The sequence below is a fragment of the Mercenaria mercenaria genome, chromosome 6 (assembly GCF_021730395.1).
Source record: "Mercenaria mercenaria strain notata chromosome 6, MADL_Memer_1, whole genome shotgun sequence".
Taxonomy (NCBI): domain Eukaryota; kingdom Metazoa; phylum Mollusca; class Bivalvia; order Venerida; family Veneridae; genus Mercenaria; species Mercenaria mercenaria.
Window position 1 is genome coordinate 41,452,198 of NC_069366.1, and position 27,275 is coordinate 41,479,472.

Consider the following 27,275-nt stretch of genomic DNA (forward strand, 5'->3'; position numbering starts at 1 on the left):
TCTAGAGTGTTCACAAGCTTTTCCTTTTGTTTGACCTGGTGACCTAGTTTTTAACCATACATGACCCTTCGGCTCAGGTGAGCTAAAAAGACATGTTAAATTGCTTACCTTTCCCAAACAGTGATTTAGCAAGATTTTGTAGCGTAGATTTCAACTGGTTGCTTACAACAAGTGCTGCCTCTAATGTATGTTCTCCCTGCTTCAAATCTGTCTTCAACCCATTTTCAAACAGATGCAGAGAGTCAATCTCATCTACATTTGAGAACAACTGAAACAAAAATTTGCTATCATTTCAACTTTGAACAAGAGGGTCATTATGACCCTGGATCGCTCACCTGAGTAATATGAGCTACATGTTTCAAACTGACGCTAAAATATTAAGACAGTAGGTCAGTAGGTCACTGCAAGTCAGTTTTAAGATCGGTGTGCAAAATTGTACATGTCATCCAAATTTCAAGGCTGTATCTTAAACAAGAGGGCCATGATAGCCCTATATCACTGATCTGAGTAGAGTTGCTTGCCTGGACAAATTTCTTAGCTTAAGGAGTAATTAGGAGAGCGGGTCAAGGTAAAGATTATGCAAGATTACTTTTGAAATCTGTAACAAGAGTGCCAGAATGTCACAATATACGCCCGTCACAGCAAATTTCTTTACACTAGCACCTGTATTTGCAAATGGAATTTTAATTTTGTGGTAGATCTAGTAATTATTGTAATTCTTTTGTTTTTCTAAATCCACATAAAAACTTCTTACCAGGTAGAGATACCTTAAAATACACCTAGAATTTGAAAGTAACATCTATGTTGTACCACAGAAAAGTGGTCTTGGTCTTTCCCTACGGTCAATTAGAAAAAAGTTACAATATAAGTTATTTATAGTAACAACTAAAGGAAGTTAATCTTTAAAAAAACAAAAAAAACAAGAGCTGTCTCCATAGGATGACACATGCCCCCGATGGCACTTTGAATGAATAGTTATGGCCGATGTTAGAGTTTAGGACCTTTGACCTACGGACCTGGGTCTTGTGCGCGTCACATCGTCTTACTGTGCCACACATTCATGCGTAGTTATTTTACAAGAGATCACAGAGTGATCTTGGCGCCCACCATTGAGCCATTTTTGAATGTTCCAAATTTCAAGACTAGCTCAAGGTCAAAATCAGGGTCAAATTTCATTTCGGTACATAACACTGTGCATGTGGTCCATGCATGTGTTTCAAATTTGAAAGCTGTAGCTTGAGAAATGTTAAAGTAGGTCACTAGATCAATTTCAAAGTCAAAGTTCATTTTGGTACACAAAACTATGCATGTGCTTCAAATTTGGAGGCTGTAGCTTGAGAAATGTGAAAGTAGGTACTAGGTAAAAATCAATGTCAAATTTCAATTCAGAACACAAAAATATGCACGTGGTCCAAATTTGAAGCCTGTAGCTTCAAAAATGTGAAAGTAGGTCACTAGGTCAATCTCAAGATCAAAGTTCATTTCGGTACACAAAACTATGCATGCGGTCCAAATTTGAAGGCTGTAGCTTGAAAAATGTGAAAGTAGGTCACTAGGTCAAAATCAAGGTCAAATTTCGAAACACAAAACTACGCATGTGGTCCAAATTTGAAGCCTGTACCTTCAAAAATGTGGAAGTAGGTCACTAGGTCAATGTCAAGGTCAAAGTTTGTTTCAGGACACAAACCTATGCATGCAGTCCAAATCTGAAGGCTGTAGCTACAGAAATGTGGAAGTAGGTCACTAGGTCAAGATCAAGGTCAACTCATATCAAGGTTCATCTTGCTTCTCAAAACTATACATGTGGTCCAAATCTGAATGTTGTAGGTTATCGACAAAAAGAAGTTTTTCCCTATATAAGTCTATATGAACCATGTGACCCCACAGGCGGGGCCATATTTGACCCTAGGGGAATAATTGGTAGAGAACTACTTGATGATACAACATTACAAATATCAAAGCCCTAGGCTTTGTGGTTTGAACAAGAAGATTTTCAAAGTTATTCCCTATATAAGTCTCAGGGCCCACACTGGGCTGAAAAAGGTTGGAGCCACCTTTTTTCTTGGGAACGGTAGGGAGGGTGCTGGAGAGGTTTCCCTTCCCGCGGCGCGTTGAAAATTTTTGTTACTTCCCATAAGCAAATGGTGATATTCTAGCTATATAGGGGGACTTTTGAATGAAAGTGGGTATACCTCTAAAGCAAGTTTTGTATTTTAAAATGTTGTTGGATGTTTGAAGCAACCTGTCTGAAATATTTTTCCAATAAGTTAATTTTATAAGGTAAAATTATCGGAACCAGTCAACTGTTTTTTATATAATTTCTCGGAGGTTACGATTTAGAACGTCTGAAACAAAATGGCGGTCCAAATTACAAACATTTTCGCCACTCGCGATTTTTCTTTCGCCTCTTTCATCGCAGATTCGCCAAATGGCTCGAGTGGCGAACGACAGCGTGGGCCCTGAGTCTATGTAAACCATGTGACCCCCAGGGCGGGGCCATATTTGACCCTAGGGGGATAATTTCAATAATTTTAGTGAAGGACCACTAGATGATGTCACATACAAAATATCAACGCCCTAGGCCCTGTGGTTTTGGACAAGAGGTTTTTCAAAGTTTTTCCCTATATAAGTCTATATAAACAATGTGACCCCTGGGGCGGGGCCATATTTGACCCTAGGGGGATAACTCGGTAGAAAACCACTAGATGATGCTACATTACAAATATCAAAGCTCTAGACTTTGTAGTTTGGACAAGAAGATTTATAAAGTTTTTCCCTATATAGGTCTATGTAAACCGTGTGACCCTCAGGGTGGTGCCATATTTGACCCCAGGGAAATAATTTGAACAATCTAGGTAGAGGACCACTAGATGATGCTTCATACCAAATATCAAAGCTTAGGCCCTGTGGTTTTGAACAAGAAGATTTTCAAAGTTTTTCCCTATATAAATCTGTGTACATTATAAAAATAAACAAGAGATCACAGAGTGATCTTGGCGCCCACCAATGTGCCATTTTGGAGTGTTCCAAATTTCAAGACTTACTGACTAGCTCAAGGTCAAATTTCATTTCCGTACACAACACTGTGCATGTGGTCCAAATTTGAAAGCTGTAGCTTGAGAAATGTGAAAGTAGGTCACTAGATCAATCTTAAGGTCAAAGTTTAATTTGGTACACAAAACTATGCAAGTGGTCCAAATTTGAAGGCTTAGCTTGAGAAATGTGTAAGTAGGTCACTAGGTCAAAATCAAGGGTCAAATTTCACTTCAGAACACAAATCTATGCATGTGGTCCAAATCTGAAGCCTGTACCTTCAAAAATGTGAAAGTAGGTCACTAGGTCAATGTCAAGGTCAAAGTTTGTTTCGGTACACAATCCTATGCATGTGGTCTAAATTTGAAGCCTGTAGCTACAGAAATGTGAAAGTAGGTCACTAGGTCAATCTTAAGGTCAAAGTTCATTTCGGTACACAAAACTATGCATGTGGTCCGAATTTGAAGGCTGTAGCTTGAGAAATGTGAAAGTAGGTCACTAGGTCAAAATCAAGGTCAAATTTTATTTCAGAATACGGAACTATGCATGTGGTCCAAATTTGAAGCTTGTACCTTCAAAAATGTGAAAATAGGTCACTAGGTCAATGTAAAGGTCAAAGTTTGTTTCGGTACATAAAACCATGTATGTGGTCCAAATTTGAAGGCTGTAGCTTGAGAAATGAGAAAGTAGGTCACTGGGTCAAAATCAAGGTCAAATTTCATTTCGGAACACAAAACTATGCATGTGGTCCAAATTTGAAGACTGTACCTTCAAAAATGTGAAAGTAGGTCACTAGGTCAAAATCAATGTCAAATTTCATTTTGAAACACGGAACTATGCATATGGTCCAAATTTGATACCTGTACCTTCAAAAATGTGGAAGTAGGTCACTAGGTCAAAATCAAGGTCAAAGTTTTTTCAAGTGCACAAAACTATGCATGTGGTCCAAATTTGAAGGCTGTAGCTACAGAAATGTGAAAGTAGGTCACTAGGTCAAAATCAAGGTCAACTCATGTCAAGGTTCATCTTGCCACTCAAAAATATACATGTCCAAATTTGAATGTTGTAGTTATTGACAAGAAGATTTTAAAAGCTTTTCCCTATATAAGTCTATATGAACCATGTGACCCCCGGGGCGGGGCCATATTTGACCCTAGGGGGATAATTCGAACAAACTTGGTAGAGAACCACTAGATGATGCTACATTACAAGTATCAAAGCCCTAGGCTTTGTGGTTTGACAAGAAGATTTTCAAAGTTTTTCCCTATATAAGTCTATGTAAACCATATGACCCCCAGGGTGGGGCCATATTTGACCCTAGGGGTATAATTTGAATAATCTTAGTTGAAGACCACTAGATGATGTCACATACAAAATATCAAAGCCCTAGGCCCTGTAGTTTTGGACAAGAGGTTTTTCAAAGTTTTTCCCTATACAAGTCTATATAAACCATGTGACCCCCAGGGCGGGGCCATATTTGACCCCAGAGAAATAATTTGAATCATCTTGGTAGAGGACCACTAGATAATGCTTCATACCAAATATCAAAGCCCTAGGCTCTGTGGTTTTGGACAAGGAGGTTTTCAAAGTTTTTTCCTATATAAATCTATGTAAATTATAGAAATAAACAAAGGGCCATAACTCACTCATGAATTGTTGAACCAGTCTGATTTTCAGGGGGACACAACTAGGGTACCAATACATCATTCTGACAAAGTTTGGTCAAAATCCCCCCAGTAGTTTCTGAGGAGATGCGATAACGAGAAATTGTTAACGGACAGACGGACGGACGGACGGACGGACGGACGGACGGAATGACGGACGGACGGACCACGGACGCAGAGTGATTTTAATAGCCCACCATCTGATGATGGTGGGCTAAAAATCCATGCATGAATGACAAAGATATGGACCGGACATGCCCATCAATGCACTATCATGAAATATGACCTTTAAAATACACCTAAAATTTGAAAGTAACATCTATGTTGTACCACAGAAAAGTGGTCTTGGTTTTTCCCTACGGTCAATTAGAAAAAAGTTACAATATAAGTTATTTATAGTAACAACTAAAGGAAGTTAATCTTTAAAAAAACAAAAAAAACAAGAGCTGTCTCCATAGGATGACACATGCCCCCGATGGCACTTTGAATGAATAGTTATGGCCGATGTTAGAGTTTAGGACTTTTGAGCTACGGACCTGGGTCTTGCGCGCGGCACATCGTCTTACTGTGGTACACATTCATGCCCAATAATTTTAAAATCCATGCATGAATGACAAAGATATGGACCGGACACGCCCATCAATGCACTATCATGAAATATGACCTTTAACGTCTAAGTGTGACCTTGACCTTTGAGCTATGGACCTGGGTCTTGCGCGCGACACGTCGTCTTACTGTGGTACACATTCAGGCCAAGTTATTTGAAAATCCATCCATGGATGACAAAGATATGGACCAGACACGAAAATTGCGGACAGACCGACAGACGGACAGACGGTTCAAAAACTATATGCCTCCCTTCGGGGGCATAAAAATCAACCAAAAAAATTGTAAGTCCACACAAAAATCCTTACACCTCAGAATTAGATGTAACATGCTACTACAGAAAAGTGGTCTTGATTTTTCCCTACGACTAGTAATGAAAAAGTTACAATAAAAGCTATTTACAGTAACAACAAAGGGAAGTAATTCTAAAGAAGGGACCTGCACATGACACTTCGTCTCATGATGGTGTACAATTGTGCTAAGTTACATCAAAATCCCTCCATGCACGAAGAAGAAATGCTTCGGACAAAGTCATTCTTGTATCTGACCTTTGGCCTCTAAATGTCACCTTGACCTTAGACCTAGGGACCTGGTTCTTGCGCAAGACACTCCGTCTCGTGGTGGTGAACATTTGTGCCAAGTTATATCAAAATCCCTCCATGCATGAAGAAGAAATGCTCCGGACAAAGTTTTCATTCTTGTATCCTTTGACCTCTAAGTGTGACCTTGACCTTAGACCTAGGGACCTGGTTTTTGCGCATGACACTCCGTCTCATGATGGTGAACAACTGAGCCAAGTTACATCAAAATCCCTCCATGCATGAAGAAGATATGCTCTGGACAAAGTCATTCTTGAATTTAATCTTTGATCTCTAAGTGTGACCTTGACCTTAGACCTAGGGACCTGGTTCTTAGGCATGACACTCCGTCTCATGATGGTGAACAATTGTGCCAAGTTACATCAAAATCCCTCCATGCATGAAGAAGATATGCTCCGGACAAAGTCATTCTTGAATTTCACCTTTGACCTCTAAGTGTGACCTTGACCTTAGACCTAGGGACCTGGTTCTTGCGCATGACACTCTGTCTCATGATGGTAAACAACTGTGCCAAGTTTCATCAAAATCCCTCCATGCATGAAGAAGATATGCTCCGGACAAAGTCTGTGGACGCGGACCGCCCGCCCGCCCATCCGCCCGCCCGTCCGCCAGGGGCTTTCCCATAATACGTCCGTCCCATTCTTCAAACGGGCATATAAAAAAATATTACAGGTGGTCCAAATTTTTTTGCTTTAGAAAAACAAGAAAGTAGGTCAGTAGGTCATATTGATGGCCACTGAAATTCAGTTAAAAGATAGGCGTGCAAAACCATACATGTCATCCAATTTTCAAGGTTGTATCTTAAAACACAAGGAAGTAGGTCAGTAGGTCAATTGATGGTCACTAAAAGTAAGTTTTAAGACTGGTGTGCAAAACTGTTCATGTCATCCAAATTTCAAGGCTGTATCTTAAAAATCAAGAAAGTAGGTCAGTAGGTCACATTCATCATCACTGAAAGTCAGTTTTAAGATCGGCATGCAAAACTGTACATGTCAACCAAATTTCAAAGCTGTATCTTAAAAAAACCCAAGAAAGTAGGGTCAAAAATAGCAAAGGGGCCATAACTCTGGAACCCACGATGGGATCTGGCCAGTTCTTGAAAGGAACCGAGATATTATGCCAATACAAGTTGTGTGCAAGTTTTGATAAAGTTGATTGCAAAATCTGGTCTCTATCGTGTTCACAAGCCTAAAGTAGCAAATTTTGGCCCTTTAAGGGGCCATAACTCTGGAACCCATGATGGGATCTGGCCAGGTTTTGAAAGGAACCGAGATATTATACCAATACAAGTTGTGTGCAAGTTTGATTAAAGTTGATTGCAAAATGTGGTCTCTATCGTGTTCACAAGCCAAAACTAGTAAAATTTGGCCCTTTAAGGGGCCATAACTCTGGAACCGATTATGGGATCTGGCCAGGTTTTGAATGGGACCGAAATATTATGCCAATACAAGTTGTGTGCAAGTCTGATAAAAATTGATTGCAAAATGTGGTCTCCAACGTGTTCACAAAACAAGAGGGCCATGATGGCCCTATATCGCTCACCTGTTATCATTGCACTTGAGGACAAGAAGGTCCTCAGAAAAAATATCTAAGCCCAAAGGACAGGAACGACTAAGGGAAGAAATTAAACCAAAAAGAAAAAAAATTCTTACATGGTACAGATATGTCAAAATACACCTAAAAATTGGAGGTACCATCCATGTTGTATCACAGAAAAGTGGTCTCGGTTTTTCCCTACGGGCAATAATAAAAACGTTACTAAAAACAAGCTATTTATAGTAACGTAAAAGGGAATTAATTAAAAAAAAATGATTGTAAGTTAACAAAAGAAGGATCTGCTAAATAAATCTGTTGACATAAATGAAACTTCATTAGTTACGGAGATATACTAGTCCAGTAAAATCGTGCAAAAATACTTCAGAAAATGGGAAAAGCATAAAACTTGGTACATAACTACTTTAGGGCAAAATACAAAAAACGAGCATGAGACCCACTACAAAAAAAATCCAATATGGCCGAAAAATCCAAGATGGCCACCATGCATGTATATATTTTAAGAAATACGTAATATTATCTATAAAACTGATATAGACACTTACAGTCATCACTATAATTAGCTAAAATCACCTGTTTGAATAAAGTCAAACATATTATATAAACAAAAATACTGTACTTCCAACAAAAATGAAAAGAGTTGTCTCCCTTGAATAAAATGTGCTATTAAGCAGAAGAAAAGTCAGAGTCCATTAATGCGAGTCAAAATTAAGTATACAATGGTAACTGGCATATCAAAAATGTTTAGAATGGCAACAGTTCTATGTAAAACTTTACAACAATTGTAAATTATTATAATTACAATCGAACTTCGATAACTAGAACCCGTCGGGACGGACAAAATGTGTTCGAGTTATCGGTAGTTTGAGTGATCGAACAATATAATTATTATAAATGAATTTGGTCGGGACTTGACGATGGCTTCAAGTAAAGGATGGTGTTTGATTTATCTGAGTTCAAGCGAACGAAGTTTGACTGTAGTGTGTACAAGTGAATAAATGACATGTTTCACTTTCTCATTAGTTTTCGGGACTCAGAATTTGTTAGTGTTGCTGTGTTCATTTAAATCTATTAACACTAAGAGAACTAATGACATTTAGAAAAACTATAAAATTTATTAAGTATGTTAGTGCGATAGACCATGTGAACATCCCTGGCCTGTCAGACAATCATGATTTCCTTGGGAAAAAGTCATTGCCGTTTGATCAGCGTAATCAAATTTACATTTGCATGTTTCCATAATATTATGTTTTGTCAAACTGTAGTACATTGTGCCATAACAATAGTTTTATAGTTTAATGTCATTAGCATATAATGTACAGTCACTAATGCCCCCATCACTCTAAGACAAAGACCATGAAGGCCACTCTGCAGCCTGAAAACTTTGATCAACGCTGTGGGGACGGGGGTCAAACTCGAAAAATGTGCAGTTCTCAAGTTCATACTGCGCCCTTACAACGTCCTTCCCAGGTTCTTACTGCATCTAACATGTTCCCACTAATTTTCTTACCACACGCATCTTCACGTCCAATGCGTTCTTACTGCGTTCTTAGTACGACCGGTCAGATTGCGCCTCTCGCTTACCAGGCGTTTACCACCTTCTCACTGCGTTCGTCAGCTGCTTATAAATACTACGCCACGCGCCCCTTTTTCATTCCTTCTGCAAGTTATATTGTGTCCACATCTACACTCAACAACAATCAAATACAATATACAACAAGGCCGCCGAAGAAATCAGAGCAGTCTTATAGAGAGGTTGTGATGGAAAAAGCAAAGGCAGCGTGAAAGGTATATGGAGGTCCAGAAGTCTACAACAAGCTGCCAGTGATGAGTCCGTGATTATGTGGTAATTCCTTATGAAGTGCATTCATACCCGTTGCTGGTTGAAAATGAAGTGACGGGGAATTGGATCCAGTATTCATACTCAATTCTCAGAATCAGAAGTAGACAGGATGAGAACCTGCTGCAAACGTGACATAGACATGTAAAGCACTGAAAGAACGTATTGATAACCTAATGCGGTATTCTACAATGTGGCACATACCTACCACGGTCATAGCACACAAGCGTGGAAAGGTCATAGTGAGAACTCCACTCACGTAGCAAGAACGCAATGACAACCCAGTGACAGTGCAATGAGATGCAGTCTTTACCATCCGCACCACCCTTGTACTACATCCTACTATGTTTTAGATACGTCGTTACTACGTCCTTATTAAGTTCTTACTGCGTCCTGATTCGACCACATCCTCATTACATTTGTTCTGAACATGTCAAAGTTCGACCGCGTTCTCCACGCCCATGGAGACCATATCACGTTCTTATCGTTGTCTACTGTGTTCCTTCTACATTGTACAAGTTCTTAATGCGTCCTGGCAGTTTTTAGGACATAGTTGAAACGTGGCTGAGTGTGATGGGGGTATTAATTAGGAGCAGAATCCATCATTTCTACCAAAAACATGTGCTCTAATATCTATTTCTGGACATTTTTGCTGAAATTAAAATATATTAGATAAGGTCATATTGAATGTGAGTACTTATACTAGTTTTAAGACCACAAATATTATTTATTTACCATATGTAAGGCTATGTCACTACCAATTAAGCAGTCCAATGTAAGAATGACGCTCTCTTGTCAAACAAAACTATGTCGGAAACAAAGAATTGGAATATTTTGTTTATTTGGATTTGTATCGTTTTAATTGTTTAATATTTTCGTTCTCCCTTACCACCCCACCACCAACCAGACTACTGACACTAACTTTGTAACTTTAATATTATGTTTTCCTCTATAATGACAAATCTTTTCCCTATTGTTTGACCTAAGATAGAAATATGTTTGTTAATAGTGTTGCCTGTATTACATAAAATTGTTTCGCTTTCTAATATAAGAGGTGTAAGCTTTAGATAACCAGTACAACTCGTGATTACCAGTTAATCAAGCTTTTAAATGCATTTTCTACACCTTCCTACAAACAAAGTGTTCATATAATATTTCTGTGGTATAGATGGAATGGGACCCTGAACAGTGATACATCGATCCATATCAAGGATGGCTTTAATCAATCTGACTAAGTACTTGATCTTCTAAACGAAGATCTGAGAACGACCCATTCACATTCGTCTTCTGTATATTTTGGATTTCCAGTATTGCTATTTTTATTTTATCCAATCAGACGACTTGTTCGAATGTCAAAGAGTAAGAAAAATGCGCAGACATTCTAGGGCTCGAACCCGGGACCCCTCGCTTACAAAGCAAGTGGCCTACCAACTGAGCTAGCCGGCTATCTGATATATTACGACATAAGAATTGTAAATATCAAAAGTCAAGGCTACAGGTAGATTTGCAAGATGTTGTAAGTTAGGCTCTGATTGGCTAGCGAAAGGGTCGTCAGAACGAGGCTATGAATAGGTCGTTCTCAGATCCTATGCGTAGCGTAATAGGAGATGTACTTCAGTCAGATTGGGCTTTAATTTTCAATATATTGCTGAACATCGTTGTTTTCTGAGGTCTGAACTATTAGCCGTCAATGATACTCACCTAGTCACTATCACTGATAAAATTTTGTTTTCTTTAGATTTAATCCCTACTAAACCCTTATGCAGTAAAGCATTTGTCTCTTGTCTCTTCTTGATTCATAACAAAAAATTGTATTGCAGACCTCTGTTCAGACAATATGCTACATTGATAATTTGACTTTTTTGGCATAACACATTTTACATAAATATACACCTGATTTAAGAACATGTAGACTGAGAAAAAATGGCAAATAATGTTGCAGCGAATGCAGTATAGGAAACTAGAAAATGCTTTTGTAAAAAAGCGCATGTCTCCCCCAATGCAAAGTCCTATAGGCAAGAAGTCAATAGGGGTCAGGAGCGAAAGTCAAAGAGACACTGATGGTTGGCTGCAATAGGGATCATCTACTTGGCATGTCCAGTCACCCGCTAAATTTCAACACTCTTGGCCTAGTGGTTCTCAAGTCACTGTTCAGGCTCCTGTGACCTTGACCTTTGATCAAGTGACCTCAAAATAAATAAGGGTCATCTACTCTGCATGTCCAATCTTCCTATCAAGTTTCAACATTGTAGGTCAAGTGGTTCTCAAGTTATTTCCAAAAAATGATTTTACATGAACAGGCCACTGTGACCTTGACCTTTAATAGACTGACCCAAAAATCAATAGGGGTCATCTACTCTGCATGTTCAATCATCCTATGAAGTTTCAACATGCTGGGTCAAGTGGTTCTCAAGTTATTGATCGGAACTGGTTATCAATGTTCAGGCCCCCTGTGACCTTGACCTTTAATGGAGTGACCCCAAAAACAATAGGGGTCATTTATTCTGCATGAACAATCATCCTATGAAGTTTCAACATTCTGGGTCGAGAGGTTTTCAAGTTATTGATTGGAAATGGTTTTCCATGTTCAGGCCCCTGTGGCCTTGACCTTTAACAGAGTGACCCCAAAATCGTTAGGGGTCATCTACTCTGCATGACCAATCATCCTATGAAGTTTCATCATTCTGGGTTAAGTGGTTCTCAAGTTACTGACCGGAAATGGTTTACAATGTTCGGGTCCCTGTGACCTTGACCTTTCAAAGAGTGACCCCAAAATAGTTAGGGGTCATCTACTCTTTATGACCAATCATCCTATTAAGTTTCAACATTCTGGGTTAAGTGGTTCTCAAGTTACTGACTGGAAATGGTTTTCAATGTTCAGGCCCCTGTGACCTTGACCTTTGAAGGAGTGACCCCAAAATCAATAGGGGTCATCTACTCTTTATGACCAATCATCCTATGAAGTTTCAACATTCTGGGTCAAGTGGTTCTCTGATTATTGATTGGAAATGGTTTTCAGTGTTCAGGCCCCTGTGACCTTGACCTTTGACTGAGTGACTCCAAAATCAATAGGGGTCATCTACTCTTCATGATCAATCATCCTATCAAGTTTCAACATTCTGGGTCAAGTGGTTCTCTAGTTATTGATCGGAAAATGGTTTTCAGTGTTCAGGCCCCTGTGACCTTGACCTTTGACGGAGTGACCCCAAAATCAATAGGGGTCATCTACTCTTCATGACCAATCATCCTATGAAGTTTCAATATTCTGGGTCAAGTGGTTCTCTAGTTATTAATCGGAAATGGTTTTCAATGTTCAGGCCCCTGTGACCTTGACCTTTGACGGAGTGACCCCAAAAACAATAGGGGTCGTCTACTCCAGCAGCCCTACAACCCTATGAAGTTTGAAGGTTCTAAGTCAAATTGTTCTCCAGTTATTGCTCGGAAATGAAGTGTGACGTACGGACGGACGGACGGACAGGGCAAAAACAATATGTCTCCTTGGGGAGACATAATAAGACAAAAGTGGGCCGGATGATGTCACACAACATTGCCATGGGGACTAGCAATTATTATTTGTCCAAAGAAAATATGATTTTGACATATTTGACATGTTATAACAGTTTCATCGAGTTTTAATGAAATGTGAAGAAATGAGAGCACTTTTCTGGGTATTTCATAAAAGCTTTGAGCGAGGCTTTGTCTTCACAGGTTAATTTGTGACAAGACATGGGTTTTCTGTGCGCGAGGCAATAAAATCTGTTCTGGAAATTTTGGTCAGTTTCTTTGATTTCACACCATATTCTCAGATCTTGTTTTGTCTTCTTTAATTACGCCTAACTTAGATTAAATGCCAACGATAGAGTCTTTCGATACTCTTCTTTACAACAAAACATGTCAAGTAGCTGATCAACCATCTGTTCACACAAAGAGTAGGGCTAAAGTGTGCATTCATGCATCGTCTGCTACACCTCTTATACATGTTACGCACATATAGCCAATCTGCGCATTTGATAAATCGCGCAGCGCAAATAACCAATTTGTTATCTGCGCAACAATTTGTAAATCAGGCAACCTTATATATTTCTTACATGCGCAGGGTAACTGTCTTGCGCGTTTGGTAAATGAGTCTGCGCTTTTAACATATGGATAAAACTGAATAACATTAGAGGGTTAGACTTCTAGGCCTACACTAAACTGTTTAATTTTAAAACTGACGGTGATCAGGCACGCGTAAAGGTGTGAATTGACTGTGCTTAATTTGTAAAGAACAAGAAAAAACATTTTTTAAAAGTAAATGAGCGTATTTTATGCGGTAATTTCAATGAGATCCTCACGTCCCTGGTAGTTTATGGACTAAAAATTTCTGTTGACGACGGTATTAAGAGTCTTTTGTCATAGATGTTAAAAAACTTTAAAATGATACAAAATATCCAAAATATCCAAAGAATATTTAATAACACAAGTTTTTTTATTTATTTTTTTTTTCTTAACTTTTAAACGAATTTTTGTTACTGCGCAAGATGTGTCCTGCGCTAACAGAAAATCTGGAAATTACACCGATAATATGAATAACTGCCATAAACCATGCTAACTTTTACATTGTTTAACAATTATAGACTGATATTGCAAATCTTGGTTTTAAAAATGTGTCATAAATTTATTTCAACATCAGTAAATTCATGGGAGTCGGTCACCAGGTTTCAATATCTGCAATATGATACAATATGCAATAAAACTCAAACATGCGTGAAGTTGTGATTTCCTTCGGATAGCCACATCGTCCTCTCTATTCTTTTTATAACTAAAGTATTTTTACTTCATTCGATCACACGCAGTCATTTTATACCGGATATAGAACATAAAGGAGACTTACATAAAAGACTGAATTGCCACACACTTACCGCAATTCACCATATCGCTTTTTTTCATCATATTCAAAAAGCGCAATTCTTTTTTACCAACGTGAGCATATCTCTTGACATGGCCAAGATTAAAAATAAAACAAAAATAAGCAGAATTAAAAGACGATTCTTACAGATCTTTTATACTTATATCATTTTTTAATGTTTTATAGTGAGACAGATAGAATAACTTATAAGTTTCGTCAAAATGTGAACGAAATTTTACATTTTGTAGGTGCGCAATATGTGTGTCCTGCGTTATGCACCTGTCAATATTTTGCCCGCCCGGGGTAGCGGCGGGCATACACGGGACTTTAGACGGAAGGCCATTCCCGACAGGCAGGAATTAGACAAACATTTGATGTACCAACAAGGCTCTAGGGTGGGATTTAGACAAAAAAGGTTGTCTCTAGGGTGGGGATTTAGACAACAATTTTTTTGAAATGTTAAATTCCCCTGGGTCAGCCCACTGCCCCCAGGGCGGGCAAAATATTGACAGGTGCATTAATAGAACTCTGAAAATTACTCCAATTACTTAAATATCTTTTATAAACCATTTTAACTTTTACTTCGTTTTTCGATAACAATCTAAAAATGTAACTTTTGAAAATCTGAATATAATGTTTCATCCGTAGCCTGCGCGGGATGTTGTTCCTGCGCTAATAGCAAATTCTGAACTGACGCCGATATTTAAAACATATTTCAATTCTAAAGATACTATTTATGTAACTTCATAAAAAATGTTTTCGGAGTAGAAAAAAAAGAAAGAAGCGTGATTTCCGTCATAATGAGAACGAAATATTACAATTGTTATCTGCGCAAGATGTGTTTGCCCTGCGCTAATAAAAAATCTGGAAATAATCCTGATAACTTGGATATCTTTCATAAACCATGCTAACTTTATCATTGTTTTGTGATTACGGGCTGAAATTGTAGCTTTTGCCAAATGAATATTTTGTTACATCTGTGCCCTGCGCGGGATATCGGCCCTGCGCTAATAAAAAATCTGGAAATGATCCTGATAACTTGGATATCTTTCATAAACTATGCTAACTTTATCATTGTTTTGTGATTACAGGCTGAAATTGTAGCTTTTGCCAAATGAATATTTTGTTACATCTGTATCCTGCGCGGGATGTCGGTCCTGCGCTAATAGCAAATCCTGAAATGACGTCGATATTTCTAACATATTTCAATTCTAAAAGATACTATTTATGTAACTTCTTAAAAAATGTTTCCAGAGTATAAAATAATTAGAAAGAACAGGGGTTTTTGTCATAACGAGAACGAAATATTACATTTGTTATCTGCGCAAGATGTGTTTGCCCTGCGCTAATAAAAAATCTGGAAATGATCCTGATTACTTGAATATCTTTCATTAACCATGCTAAATTTAACTATGATTTATGGTTACAGACTAAAGTTGTAGCTTTTGCAAAGACAAATGTAATTTTAATTTTTAATTCTGTAACCCGTGCGGGATGTCAGTTCTGCGCTAATAGCAAATGCTGAATTTAAATATATTTAATTGATAAAACATATCATTTATGTACATTTTAAAAATGTAGTAGAAATAGATAGAAACAAGAGTGATTTCCGTCATACCGAGAACGAAAAATTATATGTTTAACATTACTCCGATAATTTCATACGCTATGTCCACTTTAATTTTGTTATTACAATTACAGACTAAAATTGTAGCTAGTCTACATAATTCGCGAGATGACGGTCCTGCACTAATCGCAATTCCTGAAATGTCAACAATATACCAAATATATGTCATTTCTTACAATTCTAATTGATATTTTTTTCATGCTTTTATAATGCAAAATAAATAGAATAACGAGTAAATTCCATCAAAACGTGCACAAAAGTTTACATTTTGTAGCTTCGCAAAATGTGTGTCCTGCTCTAATAAAAAAACAACAACTGAAAATTACTCTTTTTACTAGAATATCTTTCATAAACCATGTAAATTTTACCATTGTTTTACGGGCTGAAAGTCTAGCTTTTGCCAAAATGAATATCTTGTTACATCTGTAACCGGCGTGGGATATCGGTTCTGCGCTAATAGCAAATCCTGAAATGATGCCGAAATTTCAAATATTATATAATTTCATTTCTAAAGCATTTTATTTATGTCCTTTTTTCTAAGAAAAAAAAAAGAGAAGACACAAAATGTTCAGTTCTGTCATGAATAGTACGAAATATTACTTTTTTCTCTGCGCAAGATATGTGTCCTGCGCTAATGGAAAATCCGGATATTACTCCGATAGCTTTAACTTTGCTTTACGAGTCCAGACTAAAATTTATGTTTCTGCAAAGCAGAATATAACGTTACATCTGTAACCTGCGCGGGATGTCAGTTTTTGCGCTTATAGCTAGTTTGATCCTTATCATGCTGGACACGATTGAGTCCGCCTTTGCTACTCGCTGAGTTGGTCGGCCTACACGTGGTTAAAACAGTTAAAATTATGTGTTTGGGGAATTGATCTGCTGATGCGTCAAGTGTGGTGTGCTGTGTGTTGTGTGCTTGTCACCTTCCGCTTTCAGCCTCCACCCTGGCTAGCCTTCTGGTGAAAAAAAGGGGCCGAGTGAGTTATTTGTAGAGTTTCCAGATTTATTATTAGCGCAGACACACATCTTGCGCAAATAAAAAATGTAATATTTCGTTCTCGTTATGACAGAAATCACTCTTTTTCTAATCATTTTTTTCAGTATTCATTTGAAAGTTACATAAATAGTATGTTTTATGAATGAACTATATTTGAAATACAGTGTAATTTCAAACTTTGCTATTAGCGCAGGACCGACCTCCCCCGCAAGTTACAGGTGTAACATTATAGATCCATTTAGATTCGTAAAAAACTATAGTTTTAGTCTGTAATCGTAAATCAAAGTAAAACTTAATATGATTTATAAAAGATATTCAAGTTATCAGAGTAATTTCCAGATTTATTATTAGTGCAGACACACATCTTGCGCAGATAAAAAATGTAATATTTCGTTCTCGTTATGACGGAAATCACCCTTTTTCTAATCATTCTTTTACAGTATTCATTTGAAAGTTACATAAATAGTATGTTTTATGAATGAAATATATTTGAGATACAGTGTCATTTCAAACTTTGTTATTAGCGCAGGACCGACCTCCCACGCAAGTTACAGGTGTAACATTATAGATCCATTTAGATTTGTAAAAAGACTATAGTTTTAGTCTGTAGTCGTAAATCTAAGTAAAAGTTAATATGATTTATAAAAGATATTTAAGTTATCAGAGTAATTTCCAGATTTTCATTTAGCGCAGGGCACCAAACACATCTTGTGCAGCTACAAAATATAAAATTTCATTTACGTTTTGATGAAAATTAGGCCTACTCTTTATTCAATCGATTTTGTACTATAAAATAATAATAATAATACAGATAAAATCTGTAAGAATTTCCTTTTAATTCTGTGACTTTTTTATTTCATCTTTTATCTTAGACATGTTGAGAGATATGCTCAATTATTATTGTGAAATTTCAAGATATTTCAATATAATAAAAACGATATTTTGCTAAGTGTGTACTCGGGTGAAGTAGAAAATTATAACAAGAGCTGTCCATAAGACAGCCAAGCTCGACTATTCGAAATATTGTCACAGAAGCTGGAAATTATTACCCAAAATGTTAAATATCAAAAGAGTTTTAAGTTCAAAAGGGGACATATCAGAGTTATGGGACTTGATGCTATCAACTAGTTTTATAACCCCGGAGAAACATGTTAAGTTTCAATTCAATATCTGCATTAGTTTTGGGGATAGTAACTTGCATGTAAAACTTTAACCAGAATTTTCTAAGTCCAAAAGGGGGCATAATTTGCTCAAAATACATGTTAAGAGTTATGGAACTTGACCCAGTGAGGTAGGTAATTGATCTAGAAAAAGAATAAATAAGTTCCAAAACTATATGCCTTTTAGTAATAGCTGTATGTACTTGCACGCAAAACTTTAACCAGAATTTTCTAGTCCAAAAGGGGGCATAATTTGGCCAAAATACATGCCAGAGTTATGGGATTGACCCAGTGAGGTAGGTAATTGATCTAGAAAAAGAAAAAAATAAGTTTCCCAAATCTATATGCCTTTTAGTAATAGCTGTATGTACTTGCACGCAAAACTTTAACCAGAATTTTCTAAGTCCAAAAGGGGGCATAATTTGGCCAAAATACATGCCAGAGTTATGGGACTTGACCCAGTGAGGTAGGTAATTGATCTAGAAAAAGAAAAATAAGTTTCAAATCTATATGCCTTTTAGTAATAGCTGTATGTACTTGCACGCAAAACTTTAACCAGAATTTTCTAAGTCCAAAAGGGGGCATAATTTGGCCAAAATGAAGGTCAGAGTTATGGGACTTGGTGCTATCAACTAGTTTTATAACCCCGAAGACACATGTGAAGTTTCAATTCAATATCTGCATTAGTTTTGGAGATAGTAACTTGCATGTAAAACTTTAACCAGAATTTTCTAAGTCCAAAAGGGGGCATAATTTGCTCAAAATACATGTTAGAGTTATGGAACTTGACCCAGTGAGGTTGGTAATTGACCTAGAAAAAGAATAAATAAGTTTCAAAGCTATATGCCTTTAAATGATAGCTGTATGTACTTGCATGCAAAAACTTAACCAAGGTGTGACGCCGACGCCGACGCCGACGCCAGGGTGAGTAGAATAGCTAGACTATTCTTCGAATAGTCGAGCTAAAAATAGCCTAAAACATACCAGAGGACGACGTGTGCAAGCTGGAGGAAATCACACCTTCACGCATGTTTGGGTTTTATTGCATCTTGTATAAGATCGGAGGTATTGAAACCTGGTGACCGACTGTCGTGAATTTACTGATGTAGAAACAAATTTATGACACATAATTTAAGTACCAAGATATTCAGCATTTGACATGTATATTTATTGATAAATTGACCAACTGCATGATTTATCAAACACGAAATGCAAATTTCTGATATATAAAGTTATATTTGTTATTTGCGCTGCGCATTTGGTAAATCGCGCAGGTTAAATTTATCCTGCGCAACGATTGGTAAATCGTTGCGCATATAACCAACGTACAAAAATTTGTTATATGCGCTGCGCGTTTGGTAAATAGCGCAGATTGGTTTTTTGCGCTCAACATACATACTAAAAAGGTTGCCTATCAAGTTGGGCACTTATGGGGTCAGGTATTCTATCCCTTTCCTAAGACTTCTTCTTTGGTACACAGTTAGCATTAAATAATCAAGAATTATATGACCAATTTATTATGCAGATATTGTGACAGCGGGTGCATTATTAGGAACGTTGTTCCATTTGATCCTACTACCCAGTCGCTATTATCTATTCTTGCATTTCTAAGTGCCAAACCGAAAGGGTTAGTTGTCGTATTTGGTGTCATAGGAACTACAATTTTGTATAGAAACTAAGTTAATAGACCTTCACATTCTCCATATTACCTACCATCTATAAACAAGTCTTTAGAATTTGTACTTTTGAAGTTACTGAAGAATCCACCATTTGCGAATAATGGACGGACATACAGACTGATGAAAAGATGTACAAAATGAGAAAATAAAATACCAAGCATGTTTTCAATTTTTCCTCCTATGTACAATTTTTCAAGAAACAATCTCTTAGTTTTGAAGAAAAGCAAGATGATGCTTTTTGTCATATTTTTGTCATATTCGTGGACTATTTGTTGCCATAGCAACACTATTTGTTGTCATAGGAACACATTTAAATGACGCTGGCATTCTCCACATTGCCATCTGTCTATGTACCAAGTATCATGAAAAAAATCTGTTGTAGTTTTAAAGTTATTGCAGTAACCCACTTCACATGGCTGACGTACTGACAGGCATACGGGGGCAACCCATAAGCCCCCTCTGGCTAAAACTGGTGGGGGAATAACAACAATGTTTTAATATGCTGTCGTGGAGGGATACAAGTAATATATTAATATAAATTACATATAGTAAAACACAAAACCCTTTAAAATATGTAAAAAATGTTTTCGCTATGATAATATTTAACTGAGTTTTAAAGGCTAGATTTTAGCCGTTACCATGGAAACAGAAAGAAATTAATAACATTTAAATTGTTATGTTTTGCTTTCCATTCAAATTTAAGATTTATTTTATCATATATATAATATTTTGGTACATTTTGGGGATGAATGTAAATAAAGTGACCTTTCATTAGAATCTTGTACAATAAATATTGAGCTTTGGCGGCCATTTTGTAAAATGGCCGCCGTATCGGCCATCTTGACAGATATCAAATGGGTCCCATGAAAAAAATGTTTTTTATGCTTTAATAAAAGCTGTGCCAAATTTGGTGCTTTTCCTATTTTCTGAAGTATTTTGGCATTTTCTGCTACGAATTGATCGGACTATACCCATTTTCATTTGAAATAAAGGGAGGTAATTTGATATTATTCCAACTAATGACAATAATGAAATTTCAAATAAGTCCTATAAGTACTTACTGATATAAATCCATTTTGATTACAATCAGGGAAGGTAATCAGATATAAAATAACTCTGGAACCTACAAATGGATCTGATTTGTCATGGAATCCAAGAAGATGTTTTGGAAGTTTGTATCAAATAAAACCATAAATGAAGTCTCAATATGGCTGCATAAGCCAAAATAGCCAATTTTGGACCTTTAAGGGGCCATAACTCTGGAACCCATGAAGGAATCTGGCCAGTTCAAGAAAGGAACCAAGATCTTGTAGTGATACAAGTTTTGTGCAAGTTTGGTTAAAATCAAATCATAAATGAAGCTGCTATTGTGCAGACAAGGTCAAAATAGCTAATTTTGGCCCTTTCAGGGGCCATAACTCTGGAATCCATTATGGGATCTGGCCAGTTCAAGAAAGGAACCGAGATCTTATGATGACACAAGTTGTGTGCCAGTTTGGTAACAAGAGGACCATGATGGTCCTGAATCGCTCACCTATCCTCACATGACCCAGTGTTGAACTGAGTATGACGTCGTTATTTCTATTATTTGACAAAGTGACCTAGTTTTTGAGCATATGTGACCTAGATATCATCAAGATAAAAAATTCTGACCAATTTTCATGAAGATCCATTGAAAAATATGACCTCTAGAGAGGTCACAAGGTTTTTCTATTATTTGACCTAATGACCTAGTTTTTGAAGGCACGTGACCCACTTTTAAACTTGACCTAGATATCATCAAGGTGAACATTCTCACTAATTTTCATGAAGATCTCATGAAAAATATGGCCTCTAGAGAGGTCACAAGGTTTTTCTATTTTTCGACCTACTGACCTAGTTTTTGACCCCACATGTCCCAGTTATGAACCTGACTTAGATATCATCAAGCTGAACATTCGCACCAATTTTCATGAAGATCCAGTGAGAAAATATGGCCTCTAGAGACATCACAAGAATTTTCTATTTTTAGACCTACTGACCTAGTTTTTGACCGCATGTGACCCAGTTTTGAACCTGACCTAGATATCATCAAGATGAACATTCTGACCAATCTTCATCAAGATCCTATGAAAAATATGGCCTCTAGAGAGGTCTCAAAGTTTTTCTATTTTCAGACCTACTGACCTAGTTTTTGACCGCATTTGACCCAGTTTCAAACTTGACCTAGATATCACCAAGGTGAACATTCTGACCAATTTTCATAAAGATCCATTGAGAAATATGGCCTCTAGAGAGGTCACAAGGTTTTTCTATTTTTAGACCTACTGACCTAGTTTTTGACCCCACGTGACCCATTCTCGAACATGACCTAGATATCATAAAGGTGAACATTCTGACCAATTTTCATGAAGATCTCATGAAAAATATGGCCTCTAGAGAGGTCACAAGGTTTTTTATGTTTAGATCTACTGACCTAGTTTTTGAACCCACGTGACCCAGTTTCCAACCTGACCTACATATCACCAAGGTGAACATTCTGACCAATTTTCATGAAGATCCATTGAGAAATATGGCCTCTAGAGAGGATACAAGGTTTTTCTATTTTTAGACCTACTGACCTAGTTTTTGACCCCAAGTGACCAAGTTTCGAACTTGACCTAGACATTATCAAGTTGAACATTCTGACCAATTTTCATGAAGATCTTATGAAAAATATGGCCCCTAGAGAGGTCACAAGGTTTTTCTATTTTTAGATCTACTGACCTAGTTTTTGACCCCACGTGACCCAGTTTCAAACTTGCCATAGATATCATCAAGATAAACGTTCTGACCAATTTTCATGAAGATCCATTGAGAAATATGGCCTCTAGAGAGGTCACAAGGTTTTTCTATTTTTAGACCTACTGACCTAGTTTTTGACCCCACGTGATCCAGTTTCGAACTTGACCTAGATATCATGAAGGTGAACATTCTGACAAATTTTCATGAAGATCTCATGAAAAATATGGCCTCTAGAGAGGTCACAAGGTTTTTCTATTTTTAGATCTACTGACCTTGTTTTTGATCGCACGTGACCCAGTTTCAAACTTAACCTAGATATCATCAAGATGAACATTCTGACCAACTTTCATAAAGATCCCGTGAAAATGTGACCTCTAGAGTGATCACAAGCAAAAGTTTACGCACGCACGGACGCCACGCGATCACAAAAGCTCACCATGTCACTTTGTGACAGGTGAGCTAAAAATTGTGGATGGATGACGAACGAAAGGCGATCACAAAAGCTCACCTTGTCACTACAAGTGAGCTAAAAACAAGAAAGTAGGTCAGTAGGTCAAGGTCACAGTCAAGTGACCCCTAATTACTTGGGGTCATCAGGTAATTACAATTAAACAGACTAGGAAATATGATCAGATAATTTTTGTATTTTTTCCTATATAACTCATACAAAAACAAAGTGACCCTTGGGGGGGGGAGGGCCTCTTTTAACCCCAAGGCAATAATTTGAACAATTTTGTTAGAAAACTACTAGGCAATGCTACATACCAAATATCAAAAGCCTATGCCTTGAACTTTCAATCAAGAAGGTTTTTAAAAGATTTTTCCTATATAAGTCTATGTAAAATTTGGGACCCCCGGGGTAGGGCCTCTTTCACCCAAGGGGCACAATTTGAATAATTTTGGTAGTCTAGAGGACCACAAGGCAATGCTACATACCAAATATCAAAGACCTAGGTCTTGTGGTTTCAGACAAGAAGATTTTTTTTCCCAATATAAGTCTATGTAAAACTTGGGACCCCCGGGCGGGACCTCTTTTCACCCCAGGGGCATAATTTGAATAATCTATATAGAGGACCATTTGATGATGTTACAGGCCAAATATCAAGGCTCTATGCCTTGTGGTTTTGTACAAGAAGATTTTCAAAGTTTATAAGTCTATGTAAACCATGTGACCCCCAGGGCGGGGCCATATTTGACCCTAGGGGGATAATTTGAACAGTCTTGGTAGAGGACCACTAGATGATGCTACATACCAAATATCAAAGCCCTATGGCCTGTGGATTTGGACAAGAAGATTTTTAAAGTTTTTACTTTCGGTTGCCATGGCAACCAGAGTTCTGTATGGAATTCAATTCTTTGAATTCAATTCTTTGAAAGAAGAGCATCCAAGGAACATCTCTTTGAAGTTTCATCAAAATTGGCTTGGTGGTTAAGGAGGATATGTTGCTTAAAGGAAAGTGTGGACGGATGGACAGACGTACAGACGGCGGGACGGTGACCGATCACAATAGCTCACATCGAGCACTTTGTGCTCAGGTGAGCTGAAAAAGCAGAATTTTTACTTTCTATTTTCAATCACTAGCAAAACTCATGACATGTTTGTAATAAATATTGATGGAAAATCATAAATGAAAAAAAAAATGTTGGCAGATTAGAGAGGGGGTTGCATGATCGGGGTGGTGGGGAGACAGGGTGGAGGAGATAGGTGGGGAGAGGGTACAACTTTGAATGTTGATGAATATTCATGGAAGGTTTAAGATTTAACAAGAGGGCCATGAAGGCCCTGTATCGCTCACCTGACCTACTGACCTAAAGACCATCAAGATTAACATTCTGACCAAGTTTCATTAAGATATGGTATAAATGTGGCCTCTAAAGTGTAAACTAGCTTTTCTTTTAATTTGACCTAGTGACCTATTTTTTGACCCGCCATGACCCAGATTCAAACTGGACCTTGAAATCATTAAGATTACCATTCTGACCAAGTTTCATGAAGATACAGTCATAAATGTGGCCTCTAGAGTGTTAACAAGCTTTTCCTTTGATTTGACCTAGTGACCTAGTTTTTGACCCCACCTGACCCAGATTTGAAATTGACCTATAGATCATCAAGATTAACATTCTGACCTAGTTTCATTAAGATATGATCATAAATGTGGCCTCTACAGTGTAAACTAGCTTTTCCTTTGATTTGACCTGGTGACCTAGTTTTCGACCCTACATCACCCAGATTCAAACTGGACCTTGAGAATATCAAGATTACCATTTTGACCAAGTTTCATAAATGTGGCCTCTACAGTGTTAACAAGCTTTACCTTTGATTTGACTCGGTGACCTAGTTTTTGACCTGACATGAGCCAGGTTGAATCTGACCTAAAGATTATCAAGATTAACATTCTGACAAAGTTACATAAAGATACAGTAATAAATGTGGCCTCTAGAGTGTTAACAAGCTTTTCCTTTGATTTGACCTAGTGACCTAATTTTTGACCCCACCTGACCCAGATTCAAATCTGTCCTATACAGCCTCAAGACTAATATTCTGACCAAGTTTCATTAAGATATGGTCACAATTGTGGCCTCTACTGTGTAAACTAGCTTTTCCTTTGATCTGACCTGGTGACCTAGTTTTTGACCCCACATGACCCAGATTCAAACTGGACCTTGAGATCATCAAGATTAACATTATGACCAAGTTTCATTAAGATATGGTCATAAATGTGGCCTCTACAGTGTTAAGGTTTCGATGGAGGCCTTGGGAAACAAAAATCAAACAACACCAAATCATGGAAAGAAAGAGTTGTTTGACATGAAAATTGAACAGCATGTAAAACATGTATATTACTTTACGAAACAAGTGTCAGTATACTGATATAAACATTGAATTCTGGAAAAGGGCTGCCTAAAGGGGCTCCACTTCCGGACAGTTAAACGCCTTTAAAAACTCATCATTTTCAAAGAACTGTTACACATGTTTGTTTTGATGCATTTGCAATAGCGTGCGAGTGGTGAAATCTCACGTAACAAGGTGGAACATAGTTTTCAGCAATTGTTTATCTTTTTTTCTTTACAAATGGCATTCATTTTCAAAGGGAGACAACTTTTTCTCAAAGATTACTTAAAATAATCGGAAAAAGTTGTTTCCCTTTGAAAATGAATGCCATTTGTAAAGAAATAATCGGGAACAGTTGTCTCCCTTTGAAAATGAATGTCATTTGTAAAGAAATAAAGATAAACAATTGCTGAAAACTGTGTTCCAACTTGTTATGCGAAATTTCACCACTCGCACACTATTGCAAATGCATCAAAACGAACATGTGTAACTGTTCTTTGAAAATGGTGAGTTTTAAAAGGCGTTTAACTGTCCGGAAGTGGAGCCCCTTTAGGCAGCCCTTTTCCAGAATTCAATGTTTATATCAGTATACTGACACTTGTTTCGTAAAGTAATATACATGTTTTACATGCTGTTCAATTTTCATGTCAAACAACTCTTTCTTTCTATGATTTGGTGTTGTTTGATTTTTGTTTCTCAAGGCCTCCATCGAAACCTTAACAAGCTTTTCCTTTGATTTGACCTGGTGACCTAGTTTTTGACCCAAGATGACCCAATATCGAATTCGTCCAAGATTTTATTGAGAGTAACATTCTGACCAAGTTTCATCAAGATTGGGCCAAAACTGTGACCTCTAGAGTGTTAACAAGCTTTTTCTTTGATTTGACCTTGTGACCTAGTTTTTGACTCAAGATGACCCAATATCGAAATCATCCAAGATTTAATTGAGGGTAACATTCTGACAAAGTTTCATTAAGATTGACTCAAATTTGTGACCTCTAGAGTGTTAACAGTCAAATTGTTGATGCCGAAGCCGACTGACGACGGACACAGGGCGATCACAAAAGCTCACCTTTGAGCACTTCGTGCTCAGGTGAGCTAAAAACAAGAGGGCCATGATGGCCCTATATCACTCACCAGAGTTGATCTGGCCTACTGACCTAGTTTTTAACCCCATATGACCCAGTTTCAAACTTGACCTAGAGATTTAAGACAAACATTCTGACCAAGTGTAATAAAGATTGGGTCGCAACTGTGGCCTCTGAAGTGTTAACAAGTTTTTCCTTTGATCTGACCAGGTGACCTAGTTTTTGACTCCACATGACACAAATTCGAAACTGACCTAGAGGTCATCAAGACAAACAAGCTGACCAATTCTCATGAGTTTCAAACTTAAACTGTGGACTCCTGAGTGTTAATAAGATTTTACTTTGATCTGGCCTACTGATCTTGTTTTTTACCCCAAATGACCCAGTTTCAAACTTGACCTAGAAATCATCTATACAAGCATTCTGACTAAGTTTCATAAAGATTGGGTTACAACTATAGCCTCTAGAGTGTTAACAAGTTTTTCCTTTGATTTGACTGGGTGACCTAGTTTTTGACCCCACATGACCCAGATTCGAACTTGACCTAGAGGTCATCAAGACAAACATGCTGACAAATTCTCACGAGTTTCAAACTTAAACTGTGGCCTCTAGAGTGTTAACAAGTGGACTCTAGAGTGTTAAAAAGATTTTTCTTTGACCTGGCCTACTGACCTAGTTTTTGATCCCATATGACCCAGTTTCAAACCTGACCTAGAGATCATCGAGACGAACATTCTGACCAAGTTTAATAAAGATTGTGTTGCAACTGTGGCCTCTAGAGTGTTAATAAGCTTTTCCTTTGATTTGATTGGGTGACTAGTTTTTAACCCCACATGACTCAGATTCGAACTTGACCTAGAGGTCATCAAGACAAACATTCTGACAAATATTCATGAGTTTCAAACTTAAACTGTGGACTCTATAGAGTGTTAACAAGATTT

General features: G+C 37.5%; 1 protein-coding gene across 5 annotated transcripts in view; it reads right to left on the reverse strand.

Annotated features, from left to right (window-relative positions):
- The window catches only part of LOC123549133 (phenylalanine--tRNA ligase, mitochondrial-like), a 176,052-nt gene that overhangs the window by 121,758 nt on the left and 27,019 nt on the right, over positions 1 to 27,275 (reverse strand). For all 5 annotated transcript variants that reach the window (XR_008371509.1, XM_045336976.2, XM_053546631.1 and 2 more), the window contains exon 3: positions 109 to 268. Coding sequence is in view for 4 of the 5 variants with exons in the window: in XM_045336976.2 (XP_045192911.2) it covers positions 109 to 268 (160 nt within the window). In the remaining variant the exon portion in view is untranslated. The remainder of the gene's footprint in view (positions 1 to 108; positions 269 to 27,275) is intronic.